Here is an 18,115-nt window from a genome sequence, read left to right as displayed (position 1 = left end):
GTAACGATTCCTAGCAGTACGAAGTTCTTTGGTGACTTGATTTCTATACCTCTTAAAGGCTTCGAGGGCGTCCGGGCGCTTGCTTTTGATAAATTTCCGGAAAAGCCGGTCACGCTTTATAATGCGGTTTAGCAATTCTGACGTTACCCACGGTTTCCGGATTTTCTTTGACCTATGAAAACTTTTTTTCGGAAAGCAGGAATTATACAAAGACAAAAAATATTTTAAGAACTTGTCATAAGCTACGTCAGGATTATATTCAGAGAGGACGTCATTCCAGTTTACTTCTGCAATGCATTCACGAAAGCTAGATAACGTGCGCGGATTGATTTGCCAGCGGAGCAAAGGCAGCTCAGATTTCGCATTGATTTTAAAACCGTGATACACTGAGGGAAATATCGGAATGTGATCACTAAAAGAGTAATTAATGATACCAGATTTAATACGACAAGTTTCGAAGTTAACTATGAAAAGATCAAGAAGTGTTTGGGAGCCAGCTGCTAGCCGTGTAGGTGACGTTATCACATTTTGGCATGAGTGAATATTCAAAAGGGATTCAAATTTCATCTTTGGGCTATTCTCAGCCAGAAAATTAATATTGAAGTCTCCACCCAATATAATGTAGAGGTTTTGAGTATTGACAAACTGTAGCAAAGAATCCATGAAAGTGAAAAATGAAGAGACGTCACCGCATGGTGGACGATAACAACTACACAATAAGTATTTGCGCGATTTTAGTACAAGCACTTCGAAGTCAGTAGAAGCACAACAGAACTCATCAAGAACTTCGCACTCAATTTCGTTAGAAATGAGCATCGATACACCGCCACCACGTTTACCTACACGATTAACAAAGTAAGATTTGTAGCCAGATAGCTTAATCACGTCCTCTTCACAGTCAAACCAGGTTTCTGAAAACATCACTACATTAAATATAATATTGGCTTGGCTAAAGAAAACCTCAAGAGCGCCATCCTTATTCCTGCCAGATCGCAGATTAAAATGAATGCAGTTCAAACACTGTCGAGAATCACCCAATGCACAGCCGTCCAGCTCCGTCGCGTCAACTAAGCCGCTCATACACGAAGCCATCGTGAGAGAATTAGGACAGATTTATATCTCGGCAACACGCTATGAATCGACCAGCGCTTGAAATATGCGGAAAGACAACTTCGCGCTGTTGCGCACCATTCATACTGGAGGCGGTGCATTAGGCTGGCATTCAGATTGTTCGATATCAAATGTACGCAGAAACCAGCGCCAACATATGACGACTCATTGAGAATGCTTTGTGCAAGCAATATCGGCAGTGGTTTAACTTTTAAAGGTCTGCCAAAGGGGACTTCAAGCGCCCACGGGCACAAAAGAAAGAGACGTGCACTGTCGTAATCAACTGCAAACCTAGTGTACATGTTACAAAAGGGCGATGAAGGCGGGTTTCTGGTTTCCGCTCGAAGCGTAATCGTTGGTGCTACGTTAGCTTCGTTGCAATCTGTTGTGTGGAAGTCTGAAAACCTCCACCGTATACCGTTCCATTTTTTGTGAATTAGTGGTACCATCACGCGTTCAACGTCCTGACAGGAAACGTTTTTAGACCTAACAGCGCCGCTCCAACGAACGTTAGTTTCCATGTTCTGCTCCATTGTTTGTTTGTTTTTTCCCCCTTTTTGCAAGTCCTAGCTGATACAGGGACACTTTCACTGCATCTTTTCAAGATCGCTTTCCTGCTTGATGACCAATGCGTCAGAGACATCTGACTTTCTAGCGAAAATTTTTCCGTTGCGGCACCAGACATACTTCCAGCCAGAAGAACGCTTTTTGGCAGCAGCCATTCCCAAAAAAAGCTTGAGAGCAGGGCACAGGTGTTCATTAACAAACACAGGGGATTCTGAAGTGTTGCCAAGGTCGGAATTCTTAAGGCGCAGCTTTCTAGCTTTTTCGAGTAAGGAATCCCTCTTTTGGCGCTGACTGAACTGAACGACAATGCAACTGGGCTTATTCTTGGACGGGACGCGATGACAAGCCTCAATGTCCTCAGGGGCAATGGCCACACCAGCGAGCGCACCAATATCACAAACAATGCTGGTGACGTCCTCGTCGGGTTTTTCATCTAAGCCTTTAATTTCAACGTTTTTGTTTCTCGAGTATTGCTCTGTCTGTGTCAGACGGAATTCCGTGCCAGCTAGGCGTTTCTTAAGGGCATCAAGCTCAGCACGCAGTGCATTGTTTTCTTCTCTTAGTGCAGCATTCTCTGCCTTGACGTCACTGCAATCTTTCTTAAGCTCTTCAAAAACTTCATTCATGTGAGTCATACTTTTTTCATTTTCACGCGCTTCCGCACGCAGTTCCCTCATATCGGCACGTAAATCCCGTTCAACTGTTTCACGGGCTACCTTTATCTCCTGCCGCAGTTCTTCCCTCAGATCGTTGATTTGTTTGCTCATTTTGAACGAAATGCACAGCAAAGTAACTTCGCACAATGTATATTGAAACACTCACGGGCAGCAGTGACAGCGAACGCACGCGCAGCGTGCTAAAATAAAGAGGGCTGACAAACCAACCTGCAAAACAGACGGAATGAAGGCTCAGAGCGTGCAGTCCGCTGCGCTGCCACTGCTGCCAAATGAGGAGTGGCTATGCCGGGCGGTTCCTTTTATGCGCTCTGATGATCCTGGTGGCGTCAAAGTCCCAACTGCGCAGAAGCTTCGGTCGTTTTTCGCACCACCTGCCAGTAGAGACGACGATCCCGATGACGGCTTTCTTTCTTGCTTCTGATAACTGCAAAACAGACGGAATGAAGGCTCAGAGCGTGCAGTCCGCTGCGCTGCCACTGCTGCTACGGGAAAGCCCGAATGACATCTGTATCTGCGGCATTCAAAATGTAAGCGAGACCTTTTTATAAATATGCAACGAGGTAAAGCCAGCTCAACAAGCTTCCAAACGCGTATTTTTAACCTTCGATATTTACAACCACATTCCTGATAAAGAAAAATTAAAAGCTGAGCCCACCTTCTCTGTTGTTCGATGCTGACGGCCTTCAGTTTCGCTTATTATCTTTTAAACTAAAATAAAAAATCAAAAGTTGATTAGTTAACTTCTGTTAATTTGTTGCATAGTTTTGAGCTCTACAACGTGCACAATGTGCGCCTTGCTGTGCAATTCACATGCGTAGATCGCAGCGAAGTATCTCCGACAGTTTTTAAAATAATGATCTGTAAAAGGCTTGAGAAATCGCCTCTTATGCCAGGGGCGGCCAAAATTGGCGGGTCCAAGTGCGGCTCGCGGCACTATGGAATCTGCAGCCCCTCTGATATATCGGCCTTAAAGACATCTTCTCTCATGCTTTAGAGAGGTGCTTGTTTCACGTATGGGGCATTGCAATGTAGAAGCAAAGTGAGCAATCGCTTAGTCTAGTTCCGTTAGCCCCTTTTTGTCTGCAGTGAAATGCTTATATGTGATAGGCAGATCTTTCAACAAGAAGGTACAGCGCTTAGTATTGAGACAAACACCGTTGTTATTTTCTTTTTTTTTTGAGGGGGGGGGGGGGGGCGGGGAGTAGTTCAGTAGCGATGAAAACGTCGATTCTGCGATTTCGCCAAATCGCGTTTGGTTCTCTGCAGAAGGAAATAACATTTTTCTGGGGCATGAATCTTTTTTCACTTTTTATATGCGAACCTTTTTGTTAAAACGCCTCGAAAAACTTTATTGCTTTATTTTCAAAATGCAGTTTATTTCGTAACCTTATTTCGTAACGCAGTTTACGGAAACGGAGTCATATGCGCCTCAAGAAGCTTCTTATCGAAGATTTTTGCGATTTGTATAATAGCTTCGTCATTAAACCCAACAGGTATGTGCCCGTATCCACCGGTGCCCATAGGGCTACAATGCAGTGGTCCCCTGCGCATGGCACTGTTTACCGAAGATGCAGTATGGCGCCTTCGTCTGAGTCGTCGCAAGTGCAACAATTAACTAAATGCTGGACATGCTTTGTGGACAGACTTTGTCACGTAGGATAATTACAGCCGTAAAGCACAATACACAAAACAGACGAGAACGTTACCTTCGGTGTAACAATATCCTGACTAAAGAAACTCCACAAAGTAATATTGTCTAGCCATACCAGAGCCAACTGCGGTTTGTAGCTAAGCCTTAACTGCCGTTCCAGTTATGTCATTATGGAATGCGCAACGCTGGCAGACCAAGGACCTATACGGAAATGGCACACAGCTGCGCAGCTGTGTGTTCCCTGCTGCACATTCCATAATGACAGAACGCAGACAGCTAGCGCAGCAGGATACACTGCTCAGTTAAAGGCACGTTTTCAAATCGAGCAATAGAGACCCAGATTCCAGTGAGTCGTTGTTCTAAAATACAGAAACAATAATTTTATGGGCAGTAAGCGATGATATAAAACTCATATAAAGAAAATTAATAAGGAAATATATATCTCAGACGACACTAACCGCATATAAATATTAAAATCCCATCAGAACGTTCAGGCTGGCAGGAGTGAATATTTTTAGTTTGCTAGCGGCAAGACCCCCCACTCACCGATTTCACCACTGTCTGCCTACCGGATTGTAAGCAAACCAGCGACCGTGGCAGGTGGTAGCTTGATTGATGATTGGAGCCGAGAGGTTGCTCGGAAAGAGCAACTTGTGCCTCACAATAAGCCCCCATGGTGGCAGCACCTGCAGTCGCAGGGTAGTGGCTCATCGCTTAACTACTGCACCACGGCGCCAGGAGTGGTATGAGGACTCCTAGCGATCTATGGATGCAAAGTAGAGAATGGCCAATTCCGTATATATGGGCAAAAACCCATTAACTCTATCGTGTTATGCTCGTAGGGCGGAGCTTATGTGTCTCTTCCACTTTAGTGCTCTACGTTAAGCCCCCCCCCCCCCCCCCCCCCCCCTCACCACTTTCGCCGGTCTTTGTCAGGAGCCTGCTTGACTTTTCTGACTTTGAAAACCGAGCCTCGGGTCGAAATCGAAGTGAAAACCGAAGTACTAGCGCGCCGAATTCGCATGTGACCAAAGACGCTAAATTCTCAGCGATTTGTTTCCTTACAGTAACGACACCTGGAAGCAGAAAGTGATACAGGGGGCTTATTAACGCTGGACCTAATAAAACCGGGGCTGATAAGCTGTACAGGAAGCCTCCAAATTATCTGTGATATTCTATCGCTGTGCTCACAGAAATGCTACCAAATGCATTGAGTTTTTTTAAGCATTACTTTTTTTAAAGGATAACGCCCGGTAACGGTAGCTGAGCGAAATATTTTCTGCGTTTAGCATTTCATTTCTCAATTTATGAGAATATAATGCAGCAGTTTATTGTCACTCTCAATTACCAGGTACTAAAGGAATTTCAAGTAAATTTAAACAAAACTCGGAGGTGATTGGTTTCTAAACCCGGATTCAATGTTGCCCTCTTAACGCAAATTTTTAATTGCAGGAAATTTGAACACGCAAATAAAAAGCTTATCCTTCAAGAAGTGCAAATCTCCTGTAACGGTGGTAGAAAGTATCGATGAATACCGTGTAAAAATTGCAACCTCAAGTTCTCGCTTTTTTTTTTTTTGCCATTGTCGTCGTAAGCAGCTGTTTTTGCACTCACTTTTACAATCTTTTACAGCGATAGCTGTTAGGCGTCCGTCCCAGTATTTCTCGTCGTCGTCGGCGTAACCGGTGGGTGCGTTTATGACATTCACCCACCGGGTGGATCATGGACCTTGCATCACGGTCAACCTGGGTCGCATAACCCTAGGGGTGGCTGTTTGTAACAGCCGCCTGCCAGTGCAGGTGAGCATCACGTGATCACTACACCAGTGCGTCAGCAATAAATCACCAAAACTGAATGCCTAAACAGCTATCGCTGCACTTCGCGTTACACAGTCGTAACCCTGCTGAGGGTTTTTTTCTGCGAAATTCCAAAAGCCAGAAGAGCGTTTCGTGCATGCTTGCAACAGAAAAGCTACATATAGCGGCTGAAAAATGACGGTTTTCGTGAAATTTATGCTTTGTTCAGCGTGGATCCAAACTGGCTATTTAGCGAAATCGCAAGGGTGACACTTTTCACCTCCTGTGGTAAACGATGTTTACCAAGAAAGTTGTGGAGAGAGAGAGAGGGTTTATTGATAGGAAAGGCAGAGAGGTGGCCTGAAAAATAAATATCTGGCCTGCTACTCTGCTTTGGGGTACGGGAAGAGGAGATAAAAGAAGGTCACAATGGGGGACGATGATGATGATGGGAGGAGGCAGATGAAAAACTACTTTAAAAAAAACAAGGCACACTTTCGGACATCACAAACGCGAGACAAGGTCCGTGTCGCTCAAAAAGCGTGAAAGCGCTCGCGTTGCCTTTACAGTTCTAAAACTATCTGGCCAAGCGCCGAGGATCAAATCCTCAGAGAGGAGCGATGTGTCCATAGGCTTCAGAGCAGATGCGAGTATGAGTCTTTCACGTGCGTACGCTGGACACGCCACTAAAACATGTTCTATAGTCTCTAGCACGCCACATGTGGTACATTCCGGGAAGTCCGCTTGTCCTATTAAGTGCAAGTATTTGCGCGTGAATGCCACATTTAAACGTAGCCTACGGATAACGCATGCAATAGGGCGAGGTATTCCGCGAGGAACTGAAAAGGTCATCGTCGGATCTCGCCGTTTAAGGCGGATGTGGCGGGTGTCTGGCAGGGCCCAGTACCTATTTTTTTTTTCAATTCAATTCCATTTATTTTCCAGCCGTCGCCCTCCTCATCAATTCCGAAAGGAGACAAGTTGTGTTCACTATAGAGAACGGTACAGCTGTACGCAGGCCACTGCTGAAGGCGCTCCTTGCTTGAGCGTCGGCGGTCTCATTTCCATCGAGTCCGCACTGTCCGGGGATCCACTGAAACACTATACGGTGGCCGTTTCCCTGAGCAAATGATACGAGACTAATGATATGAAGAGCCAGAGCTTGGTAGGCTGTGTGGCGTAGGAAGCGTCCTAAAATGTGTAGCGCAGGGTTACAGTCGGTGAAAATGCACCACTCCTGAGGCGGTTCTCCGCAGATGTGGCGAATCGATTCCCGAAAGCCCACAAGCTCTGCAGCGGTTGAAGTAGACTTGTGTCCCGAAATGAATCTGCGGGTCGTCTGTTGTGCAGTGATTGCGAAAGCTGCTGTTGATGCATTTGGAGACGCAGATCCATCCGTGTAAACGTGCACACATTTGTGGTATTCTGACCAGATGTAGGCAAAGAAAGTTGTGGACGTATTTATCCACAGAATGGAAAGTTCATTCAATACAAAAAATGATCATGAGACGCAGATTACCGTCACTATTTGAACACGCTCATAAACACTATGTAAATAGCTTTTGTTCTTAAGGTTTATTTCTCCAGCAGTTGCGGGAATGGTATTCCGTTCGTCGGGGCAAGTTTACAATGTACAGTTCCGTCAATATATTTACATTATATTTTGCCGACACAAAACGCTCACAATCTCCGTCAATATATTTCCATTATATTTTACCGACACAAAACGCTCACAATCTCCGAGTTGGAGTGTAAAAAAGTAAAATCAAAACAGATTCCGTATTAAGGTCTTCCATTGGGTGTGTTTTTTTTCACCAAGCGCTATTTTATTACGAAATGAAGGCGCAGAAAAATAATCAGCCTTGTATTTATAATCTCATATTGTTGTGAAATTTTAGCAGCTAGCGTACAAATGTTAGCCGACGCATCCTACGTGAACCCGCCATTCTTGACGACCGCCAGTCAGTGAGGTAGGAAAATAAAAGTTCTGATCTGGTGATATCAACAAGCCGCTCTCAAAGTGGCGACTCCAACCAGGGCGCCCAGGTTCCGTTGTGGTACTCGGGGAATCCGGCAGGATCCTTAGGTGCTGTCAGCGGCGGGACCGCTACGGCGGCGTAAGAAGCAATGCGCTGCTTGAGGGCCTCCACAATCTGTCGGAAGGACAAATGGACATTAGGATGCATCTAGTGTACTTCTAAAACTAGTCAGTTGGAGGACAGCAATAATAAGGATAGGCCTGGATTCATTCATTCTCTTAGGGAATACTAGGATACTGCTGCTAATGGAAAAGAAATCCTTGTTTAACGACTTTTCCACTCAGCTTCTCGACCTTTCGGAAGGGCTCACTTCACTTAATTTTTGTCTCCCCGGTAGAGAGAAAGTGGGAAGATGGAATTCTCGATAGCACAAAAAAAATTGAACAAGGGTTGAGAGATGATTCTGTCCGCTGGCCAAGTCCCTCTCAACAGTGGTTTACCTTTGTTTTGTGTCATTCTGTCTCCCATTACTTGTTAGCGATGTTGGTGAACTCATCCGCTGGCCAGAGATAAAACGGTGCTCTGTCTTAGTTCTGATTTGGACAAATGTATCTTCTCTAGTTCGTGAGACTGATGGGATTCTTATCCAGAATGAGAATACGCAGGATCATCCCTACGCGGCTCTGCGTGTGCCTTCCAGTTCCTTTTGTTTAAAACGAATTATGCTCCGTCAACAAAAGAAAGGTCCGATGCGCACATTTAACTCGTTCGCGATGGCAACGTTGTGTGTACTAGTGCAAACAATAAGTTTATTGATCACTAGAATCCCTGGCTAATTAAAATGCGGAAAATTATGTCTCTCTTCTGAATGCGTCGAGGCACTGAAAGAGCGCGGACATGCAATGGCTCACACTGAAAATCAATACCGAGTGCCAAAATCAACCAATCGCCTGCTGATACTTCCGCGGTTGTCAAACCATTGAGACATTAAAGATGCAGGCTTTTGGCCCATGCAGTAAGTCATGTTTACCATACCTTTTACGTGTTCAGCAAATTATATTTGAAGTCTACCTTGTGAAAGGTGCTGGGAAATGAGATTAGTCTAGTAAAGAGAGAGTTTCGCGATTATTCTGTTGAAATTACGATAGTAGCGTCTGTAGCACAACCTCGTTGTGGCACTTTTTTAGCCAGTACTTTTAACCTATTTCACTGTTCGGTGGCATGATTTGCACTTTGCCGCCTCTTGCACGCTTCCTAAACGTTGGAAAGCTATAGGGAGGCACAGATAATTACAAGTGACCGATCACCGGAGTGGCGGAATGGAAATGCCTGGCGCTTGGGTTGCAAGAGGACAGCGATAACGAGAGGGCCAGGCCATTCTCGCTCTCTGCAGTCTAAGTGAAGTTAGCAGCACGTCATCGCCTGCACAGCATATTGTTTTCTTTTTTTATTGATGAAAGCTTTCTTATAATCAAACACTAATAGAAATGAAGATATCGCTGTTCTCGACGACAGCGCTATACTCGTGGACAACTTAAACTGGCAATGCTGCGAAGAGCACAAACCCGCCACCTCTTTCTACGCAAGGATATCGTCTCTGGGTGCAATTCATAGTTGCCTCTTAAAAAATAATATTATGACGAAGAAGACGCAGCTGGCAGTGGCGCGGGACGGAGCTCTCGCGCTAGGCCAGCGGCCATTAAATCAGCTCTCACTGCCATCAGTCATCTCGCCTCATTCTTCGGCTGAGCGCCACGTAAAAATATAGTCTGAATATTTTTTACTTAAGGTGCATTTCTAGCACAGCTGGGAATTTTTAACTTTATTAAGTCCCGGAATAACCGGTTTCATTGATTACCACGTTTTGGTTAGGCAAGGACTCTGGTTGCGCACATCCGGTTGCAAAACGCTTCCAGAGATGGGCCCAGTAGCACCAGCATTATAGTCGCATGGGCCGAGGCGAAGGATATCCTATCAGAATTGCAGAATGGATATCTGCCCGGGGCATTTTAGCGCGCGTCTTTTCTTTCTATATTTTCTCTCCTATCATTTAACTATCCTACTTTCCGCACGCGGCAGCGAGCGTGGCTCGGCTTGAGCCAGTAGGCAGGCCCGTGCACTTTCCTTTTCTTTCTTCCTAGCAGCAGCATCAGCAGCAATGGATTCTGGCAAGGTTGTCGCCTCGAGGGCATCTTCGTGGTCACGCAGTGTGTAGAAATCTCTCGCAAGGGGTCACGGCAGGCTTGTGACGTGCTTCCTGGATGCAAGCAGGGCTTACGATAGTGTCCCCCACGAGCAACTGCTTCATGGAATGGCAGCTATCGGAATGCCATCCGAGTGAATCGGACTGCTTCGTAGCCTATACTGCAGCCGATGCCCAATCTACGCCTGTAAATGTGCAGATGGGACTAAAAAAAGGATGCCCGATGTCGCCGGTTCTGTACATGCTTTACACAGCAGAGCTCGAGCACCGCTTGGTTCAGTCCAGTGTTGGATTTCACCATTCCCTGCACACGATAGAGAATCCCTGAAGTCTGGACTCTCCCGGGACTTGTGCTAACGAACGACATCGTGCTCTTAGCCGAAGTTGAAGCGCAGCTGATCTCACTATCTGCCGATCATATAGGACAGTCGGGGCTATGCTTCAACTCGAAAAAGTCGGACGCGTTGCGTTTCGCGGGCTCGTAGACCAACGTCTACACGGTGCATCTGCCGAGCGCACATCCCATGCCACAGACCCTCGAATACCGATACCTAGGTGTCAATCTTAATCGCCAAGGAGACCTGTACGCAGCACCCGAAGAGCTCGAACGATTATATTCTCAGCAAGCCTGCTGCATTCTGAGCAAACGTTGTCTAAGAGGGTGTAGGCGATTTGTGGTGCTTCGTGAGCTGTGGAAGGCCGTGCACGTTACGGGCCTAACTTTTGCGAATGCCGTCGTCTGTATGTCAGCCTCTACACATGCCTCGCCACAGCAAGGACAACAGGAAGTTGGCCGAGCAGCCCTGGTGTGGCATGGTCGAGTCGCCGTTGAGGCAATCCAGGGCGACCTCGGCTGGTCGTCGTTCGAAGCTCGGAAGGCCAGCAGAAAATACTCTTTCGAGGAACGGCTGCGCCGAGTGTTCCGGTACCTCAATTTTAAACGGACCAGAACGCAATTGTGTGTTCGTTCCCAACGACTGTGCGGAAAATTCGGTTTCTTCACCCAATCCATTAAATAGACCACCGGGCAAACAGAGCCGCAAAGTGCAGGCCGAGTGCCGGAAACCGCTCATTGACAATCCGCTCTCCAGAAGCAGCCGACACCTCTCCTGTACACGCACGCACAAACAGGAAATCGTACTGGAATCACTGTACGACAAAAGCGGGGGCAGCGGTCTGCTCTTCGAGGCGCGTGCCGGTGCCCTGCGCACACATGTGAACAGCCGCCACTCCGATCGCCCCGCTGACGTGCAAGCCGCTATCTGCAGGGCCTGCGGAAAGCAAAAAGAGCTCCCGGAGCACTTTGTGCTCCGTGCGCTGTGCGATGTCAGTGCACGTTAAGAACCCCAGGTGGTCGAAACTTCCAGAGTCCTCCAATACGGCGTTCCTCATGGCCTGAGTCGCCTTGGGACGTTAAACCCCGATAAATCATAAACCTCCACACGTAGATGACGCCACCTTCCCACGTGCGTTGTGATTTGAGGCAGTCGAAGAGGATGAAGACGAAGGAGGGCGCGGTGCAGCCAAGAAAGCTGTATCCATCACGAAGACCATCTTTTTATAGGCTAATAATAATCACGAATACCGGGCTGCAACGACGGTGGCAGATGACGCGACAGTCATAGCGGTGTTCCGTTCCAATGACTACGCTGGCGGAGACGCAGTCGCGATGAGCCTGCGTTGTGACACTTGGTTTTGTGTGTGTCGTTTTTCTTTTTTCTTAAATTTCTCCCTTTCCTCTCCGAATACTCACTCTAGGACACAAATGCCGTGACCGCCCGCTACAACGGGTATCCCACAATATCATCATCATCACGTAGTGTTCCTATGTTAAGTGGAACGCCACAGGGACAGAGCGGAGCAACCACCCAACGAGCAACATGCGAGGCGGCCGTCCCGCCATCGTACGGCCGAAATATTGGCGGGGTGGCACAGTTACAGACGTTCCCCTCCTGTACCTTTTCCTTAACTGCCAACGCTAGCTGTCGCCGAGTGTAGAAGGCCAATGTGCCGAGTCACGCACAGCGACGCACGAATGCCTGAGTTTGCCCAGCGGCACTGCGACGCTTCGGAAGCGCGCGGTTCGAAAACGTGGCATTCTGCGGGCCTCGTTGCTTCTGCGGACTTCCCCTTGCTGCCATTATCAGCATTCTCGCGAACCACAGGCCCGTTTAATAAACTAGCGCCCTTCCCGTTGTCTCTCACCAGGGCATATATTCTTGTACTCAGAATTGCACTCAGCGGCGGAGACATAAAGGCGAGCGCGAAATTCTGAATGGCTCATCTTGTGCTGAGTTTGTCGCTTGTCGCAGCCATCCCCACCGCGTAGTTTACTCTTTTTGCGCGTTTGTTTTTTTTTTGATGAGCGGTTACAGAGTACAAACATTCGTACTAACCTTAAGATGAAAGGTGGCAATGTTGTTCAGCTCGCAGGGATCCTTAACAACATCGAACAGATAAACAGAGTCCATCTCTGAAAAGTTCTCCTTGACCTTTCCACATTTCAGCGTAGCTGTCTTTCTCCAGTCCTTGGGTAAGTTCAGGTCCTTTGTTCCGTAGAAACGCCGTAGAGTCTTCGCCGCCCTTGACTGAGCGAGCAGCTTGTCGAGGTCGTCGTACGGACGATTGCCACCCGGTACGGGATAGCGCAGGTTGTACAGGCGGGTGCCGTCCAGTAGCAACTTGTAGTCGTCATGGCGAATGCCCGAGGCATTCAAAATCCACTCGTCGTAGTTGTAGACCATCTCGACGCGAGGTGAGGGCAACCCGCGAGACAGGCTTTTCCACATGTCCTTTCCGTCCATTTTACCCAGATCCGCAACGTCGCCTCCTGAAAATGCATACCATGCATGGGTGAGGCCAGGGACAAAGCGTGAGCAAAAGCACGGGCGTTTAACTGGCTATCATCATCATTATCAGCCTGACTACACCCGCTGCAGGGCAAAGGCCTCTCCCATGACTCTCTGATTAACCCTGTTCTTTGATAGCTGCGCCCACCCTATTCCTGCAAATTTCTTAATCGCATGCGCCAACCTAACCTTCTGGCGCCCCCTGTTACGCTTGCCCTCTTTTGGAATCCACTCCGTTACCCTTGAGGACCAGCGGTTATCTTACCTTCGCATTACAAGGCTATGACAGCGGCCAAAGTGTCGTTAGCGCAGTACGGTCAATGTGTCTATTAACCACTTTTTCCTGTTTACACAGTAGACGCCACCTGGGAGGGCGCCTCTACTTAACCGAGAATGAACTGGTAACAGAAAAAACAAGAAAATTTGGCCTAACGTAGACTGCCTTATCCTGCTGCTCAGCACTGGAGATTAGATTGACGGAAAAAAAAGTTATCTAATAGATATCAATGACCAAAGATACAGGATGGGTGTCGGCACGTAGACGAGTATGGCAATAATAGTACATAAATAGTACATAAATACTATAATAGTACATAAATCAACAGAAACGAGACAGCGCACGAAAGAAGAGACATGCACACAAGTGCTAGTATGTGTGTCTCTTCTTCCGGTTACGCACTCCTCCGCTCTCGCTATGCCTACCTGCTTCAACTATAATCTCCTCCCTTTTCGTATGGTTACCACCATGCGGTTACGCCGACTAGCACTACCACCACGACGCTACAACCACAGGACATGACTTTAGCAGCTCTCGCTGTAAAATAAAAGTATTGTAGTGGGATTTCAGTGCAGTGGCTGGCATGTAACATTCGCAGTCAACCACTGACCAGTTGTCCATACGGCCCGAGACAGTGGCTATCGTCTCCCTCTCACTCGCGTATTGGGACCCATATAATATGATACACTGATTTGGCCAGCGTGCAAAACTGACTCTAGGTATTTCAAATGTCGGAAAATGTGCCCGCATACTGCGCTCCTTAAACAAGGCATACAGATTTGGTCATAAGCTTCAGTTTTTAGCGCGCAGTTGATGCCAAGAAAAAATTTAACTGTCATCCTTGGTAAGTTTTTACTTGCTCCTAAATTTTGTGCTTATAGGTGACGTACACTTATTTTGCGCATCAGGTGTTCTGCCTCTGCATAAATTCATGCTTCGTTTAATAGCCATCACCTTTTCTAGCAGGTCAAGCTTTGGTGTGACAACAAAATAATGAGAAGCAGATATTTTTGCGGGCGATTTTTGGATGCTCGGTAAGGTAATTACCGGGGATAATTTTGGCACAGGAACTGCAGATTCTATGCGGGCTGGGGTACATCCTCCCTTTCAACGAATATTACGCCGGCTATTTCTGTCTGTAGTGAACATATTCAATAATCTAAGCGACATTTCGCTCACTTCTTGCCGCAGTGGTACGCTCATCGAGTCTCTGTGTAAGGCTGTTTGCTCCGGTTCTGTAATTTTCACAACCGTCTTATATAATCCTGCAAGACGGTGTACGCGTCCGTCCCAGAGTGCTGCAGCTACTGGCTTGTATCGCTTTAGGCTACTAAAATATCTTCATTTTTCATTTCGCGAGCAACATAATGTGATCTGCAAGCATTATTTTCACTATCTTTCAGCCACCTCTTACGGGTATTTTCTTATCTGTATGTCTAACTATTTATCCCTACTTGTCATGTTGACCGATGTTGCTAAAATAAATTCTAGGTTATTTTCTTCATGACCTGCTTGACTGCTTATGTTTCGACAGAGTCCAATGCTTTCTCGTAATTTATGAAGGCTATGTGGAGGGTGATTACATTCTTCGCTTTACTCTGTTACTTCACTTATGGAATGGATTTTATATATTGTTGAGTGCCCTTCCCTAAGGTCGCCTGGTCCTTTCGTTGACTGAGACCTAAGGTTGATCTAATTTGATTAGGGATTATTTTAGTAAATGCCGTGTAAACAACGAGCAGTGAAGTGGTCGGTCTGCAATTTCTCAAGTATTTAGTTCTCTCTTCTTAAGATTTTAGATGCTCTTAGCATCGTTCTTCCAAGACTGGTGCTGTCCAGGTCGTCAGCAAGAGTATACGGGGGGTGGCAAGTGTTTTTTTCGTAGCTTCTCCGAGCTTCTACCATAACATACGAGTAACCCAATCACACTCATTGTCCTCCCCTTAAAAACCACCCTAACACCGTCTACTTCAGCACTGCATGCCTAAACGTTGACGTCATATTTCTGAGGCAATTTTTGTGGCAAAAACTTGTGCACCCACCGCCTATTGAGTATAGCGTGGGCAACCAGTCCGTGATGTGCATCAGTTGGTTGGACACTGTGCGGTTGCGCTTGAGCAGGGGACTCCAGATGAAGGCGGCCGACCTCGTGGCTCCTTCCCAGAGCGCGCCCTTAGCGCCGCGCAGTGGCCAGTTGAAGCTGCGCGAGGCGTGGGCGCCGAAGGGGGCACCACCGTTGTCGCTGCCGAAGACGATGACCACATTGTCCAGCATGCCGGCATCGCTTAGCGTTTGAAATACCTTGCCTACGGACTGGTCCAGCGCGTCCACCATCCCTGCAAAATACAGTCAGTGCACGCTGGCGTGAATGGTGTCTTGTAATTTCGATCACTCAGCCGGATAATTTAGTTTGAACCACGAGGACACTTAGGCACGTTAAACGACGAGCGCGAATTCTAAAAGGAGCTCCCTGAGCCGGGAACATTTGGAATCGGGCTCTTTCTGCAACGAAGACCACGCGCATCAGTTCTGTTCAATTATACCTAATGCCACTCATGCAAAAAACAGCTGTTTAAGAGTTTTGAGCTCATTTTTATCTGGAAGTACGACTGATTACGCCAAACTCACACATAACCTCTTCCCATTCCTTGTGACATTCGTGACTTAAACCATGTTGTAGGCTGGCAAACACATTACTAAGCAGGCTTAAACGTCGTGGTGGCTCGCGGGTGTGTCGCTGGAGCGTCCAGAGCAGACGTTCACCTCTCTATTTAGTGAGGAGCAAGACCGCTAGGGGCGCTACCTCTAATGGCACTGAAGTGCCTTAAATTTTCGCGATGGCCATCTTGCTTTGTTATAACATCAGGACCAAGCCACGCCAGGGAAATGAATCGTCTTTATTCTGAGCGGCCGTACATATATACTGATATGTGACGTCACACGGTTCACGCTCAGGGATGGTCGCCAGATACACATGTGGGCGTGTTAGCCGACTTGCTGCGCTATCACACTTTCCAAAGCACCCAAGTTATGAACCAAAGCCGCCACTGCAACTATTTAAAATAATTGCGGAAAGAAAAACTAAACATACACGTGTTGTCAGTATACTGCATATGGTAGGAATGTAACAGAATGATAACTTTATGACTGACATGTCACGGCCACTGTCGGCTCGTAAGCACTGGTCTCTTCATGGCATACGACATGAAAGGCATCGATAGACCCATCAGTTTCCAGATGGTTACTTACGAGAGCTATACATGGCTGTTGAAAGCACTAGCCCTCGTATAGTAGTAGAAATGTTTTACTGCTACTAATACAACTGCACGAGGGCAAGGGCGTCAGCCAACCGTCTATCACCTTGACAACTTTTCAACTTAGTGTATTTTACATTGCTATGGTCGGCAGCATCAGGACACCTACAAGCTCATGATGTATCTGTTTATTTCTTTTGACGGTTACTTTGTATTTTAATTTTGCGAGTGCTTAAAGTAGATATATGCTTTATTTTCATTCAAACCAACGTTAGTTCAAGCATAGTTTAGTTGAACCTCAGCACCTCTCCTGTGTTGTCACCATAGCAACCATAGCGCAATTATCTCCACTGGCGTATCCTCGGCAAGCTTCGTTGTTCTCGTTCTCTGAAGAGCGGCACTGAGGTACGCGTTTTCATCTATCACCTAATCGCGACGAACACAATATCGGATAGCGAATCGCGTTAAGCGGAAAAATTATATTTCACATCAAAGATCTCTAATGCCGAGATGCGTACTATCCCAGCCTCTCGACAAATGTTCCCTTCTGCTGCCTCTCCCTCGAGCCAAAAATGATCGGACTGGTCGGACTATTCTCTCTGCCCACTGAGACACCAACGCATTTGCCTGATTTTGTCTCCATGTCTTAGCTAATTAATTTAATTTAATTATTTGTAGGATTTAACGTCCTGAATAGACACATGGGCTATGAGAGACGCCGTACTGGAGAGCTCTGGATTAATTTATATCACCTTGGGCTCACTAACGGGCGCTAACATCGCACAGCCACAATGACGCCTTTTGCGTTTCATCTGCATGGACACAGCCGCCGTGGCCTGGATTGAATAAAGCAAGATCGATGAGCGTAAGCCACTGACCAAGCGAGAAAAGCGCGTATATTGCCGTCCGGTTATGGCGGCTTGGTGGTGGTGGTGGTGGTTGTGTTGAAAAACATTTATTCGATATATGTACAGGGAGGTGTTCGGGGGCTCCCCCTAGTGGGAAGCCTCCTTACATACTAGGTGGAGTCCCCAGTCCGGGACACTATTGGTATTAGCCGCCATCCGGGCCCTCCAGACCAATGCCGGACGCCGGCACTACCCTCTTCCTGGCGTTTCTCTCTCACCTCGCCAGTTGGCGCTGCGGTCTACGGACAGGCGTACATGGAAAAGCGCAAAAAGACTGCTGGAGAGAAAGGGCAAAGGGATGCCGCGATAATGCAGTACAGAGCATTATGGGAGTACAACAGGTATGCAGTGCTTAGAGATATTTGGAAAGCAGTAGTGGTGCCAGAGTTTGCTTTCGGGAATGTAGTTTGGTGTCTGAATACAGAGGTTCAGTCGGGGTTAGAAATAAATGAAGGAGCTGTTGGCAGATTAGCACGGGGCCTATGAAAAACAAAACACAAATGAAGCAGGACAGCGGGACAAGGGCTGGACATCGCTAGAAGCACGGGAAGCTTTGAATAAAATACTATATGAACAACGCCTGAGGAAATTGGACGATTAGAGGTGGGCAGTGAAGGTTTTTAAGAAAGAGGAGGAGAAGGAAAGAAAGTGAGGTTAACTGCAAGAATAAACCGGTTCTCTACCCTGCATGGGGGAAAGGGATGAGGGGATATAACAATGAAAATGAAGGTATTTAAATACTTGTACAGAAAGAGCGTCAACACAGAGTGGCGGGAAAGGCCCAGAAAACTGACCAGTAAGTATGCAGGAAACCAGGACGGAGAAATAAAAAGCTTTAAACGAC

The 18,115-nt window shown here is 47.0% G+C and overlaps 1 protein-coding gene across 1 annotated transcript in view; it reads right to left on the bottom strand.

Moving 5' to 3' along the window:
- Positions 1–7,647: 7,647 nt before the first annotated feature.
- The window catches only part of LOC144124304 (arylsulfatase B-like), a 33,728-nt gene continuing 23,260 nt past the window's right edge, over positions 7,648–18,115 (bottom strand). The window contains exons 12-15 of the mRNA XM_077656939.1: positions 17,490–17,548; positions 15,152–15,445; positions 12,380–12,813; positions 7,648–7,954 (exon numbers count right to left, since the gene is read on the bottom strand). Of these exons, the coding sequence (XP_077513065.1) occupies positions 7,817–7,954; positions 12,380–12,813; positions 15,152–15,445; positions 17,490–17,548 (925 nt within the window). The 3' untranslated portion in view covers positions 7,648–7,816. The remainder of the gene's footprint in view (positions 7,955–12,379; positions 12,814–15,151; positions 15,446–17,489; positions 17,549–18,115) is intronic.

This window comes from Amblyomma americanum, chromosome 3, assembly GCF_052857255.1.
Source record: "Amblyomma americanum isolate KBUSLIRL-KWMA chromosome 3, ASM5285725v1, whole genome shotgun sequence".
Taxonomy (NCBI): Eukaryota; Metazoa; Arthropoda; class Arachnida; order Ixodida; family Ixodidae; genus Amblyomma; species Amblyomma americanum.
The sequence above is the reverse complement of the archived record's forward strand: the minus strand, read 5'-3'. Positions and strand labels throughout refer to the sequence as shown.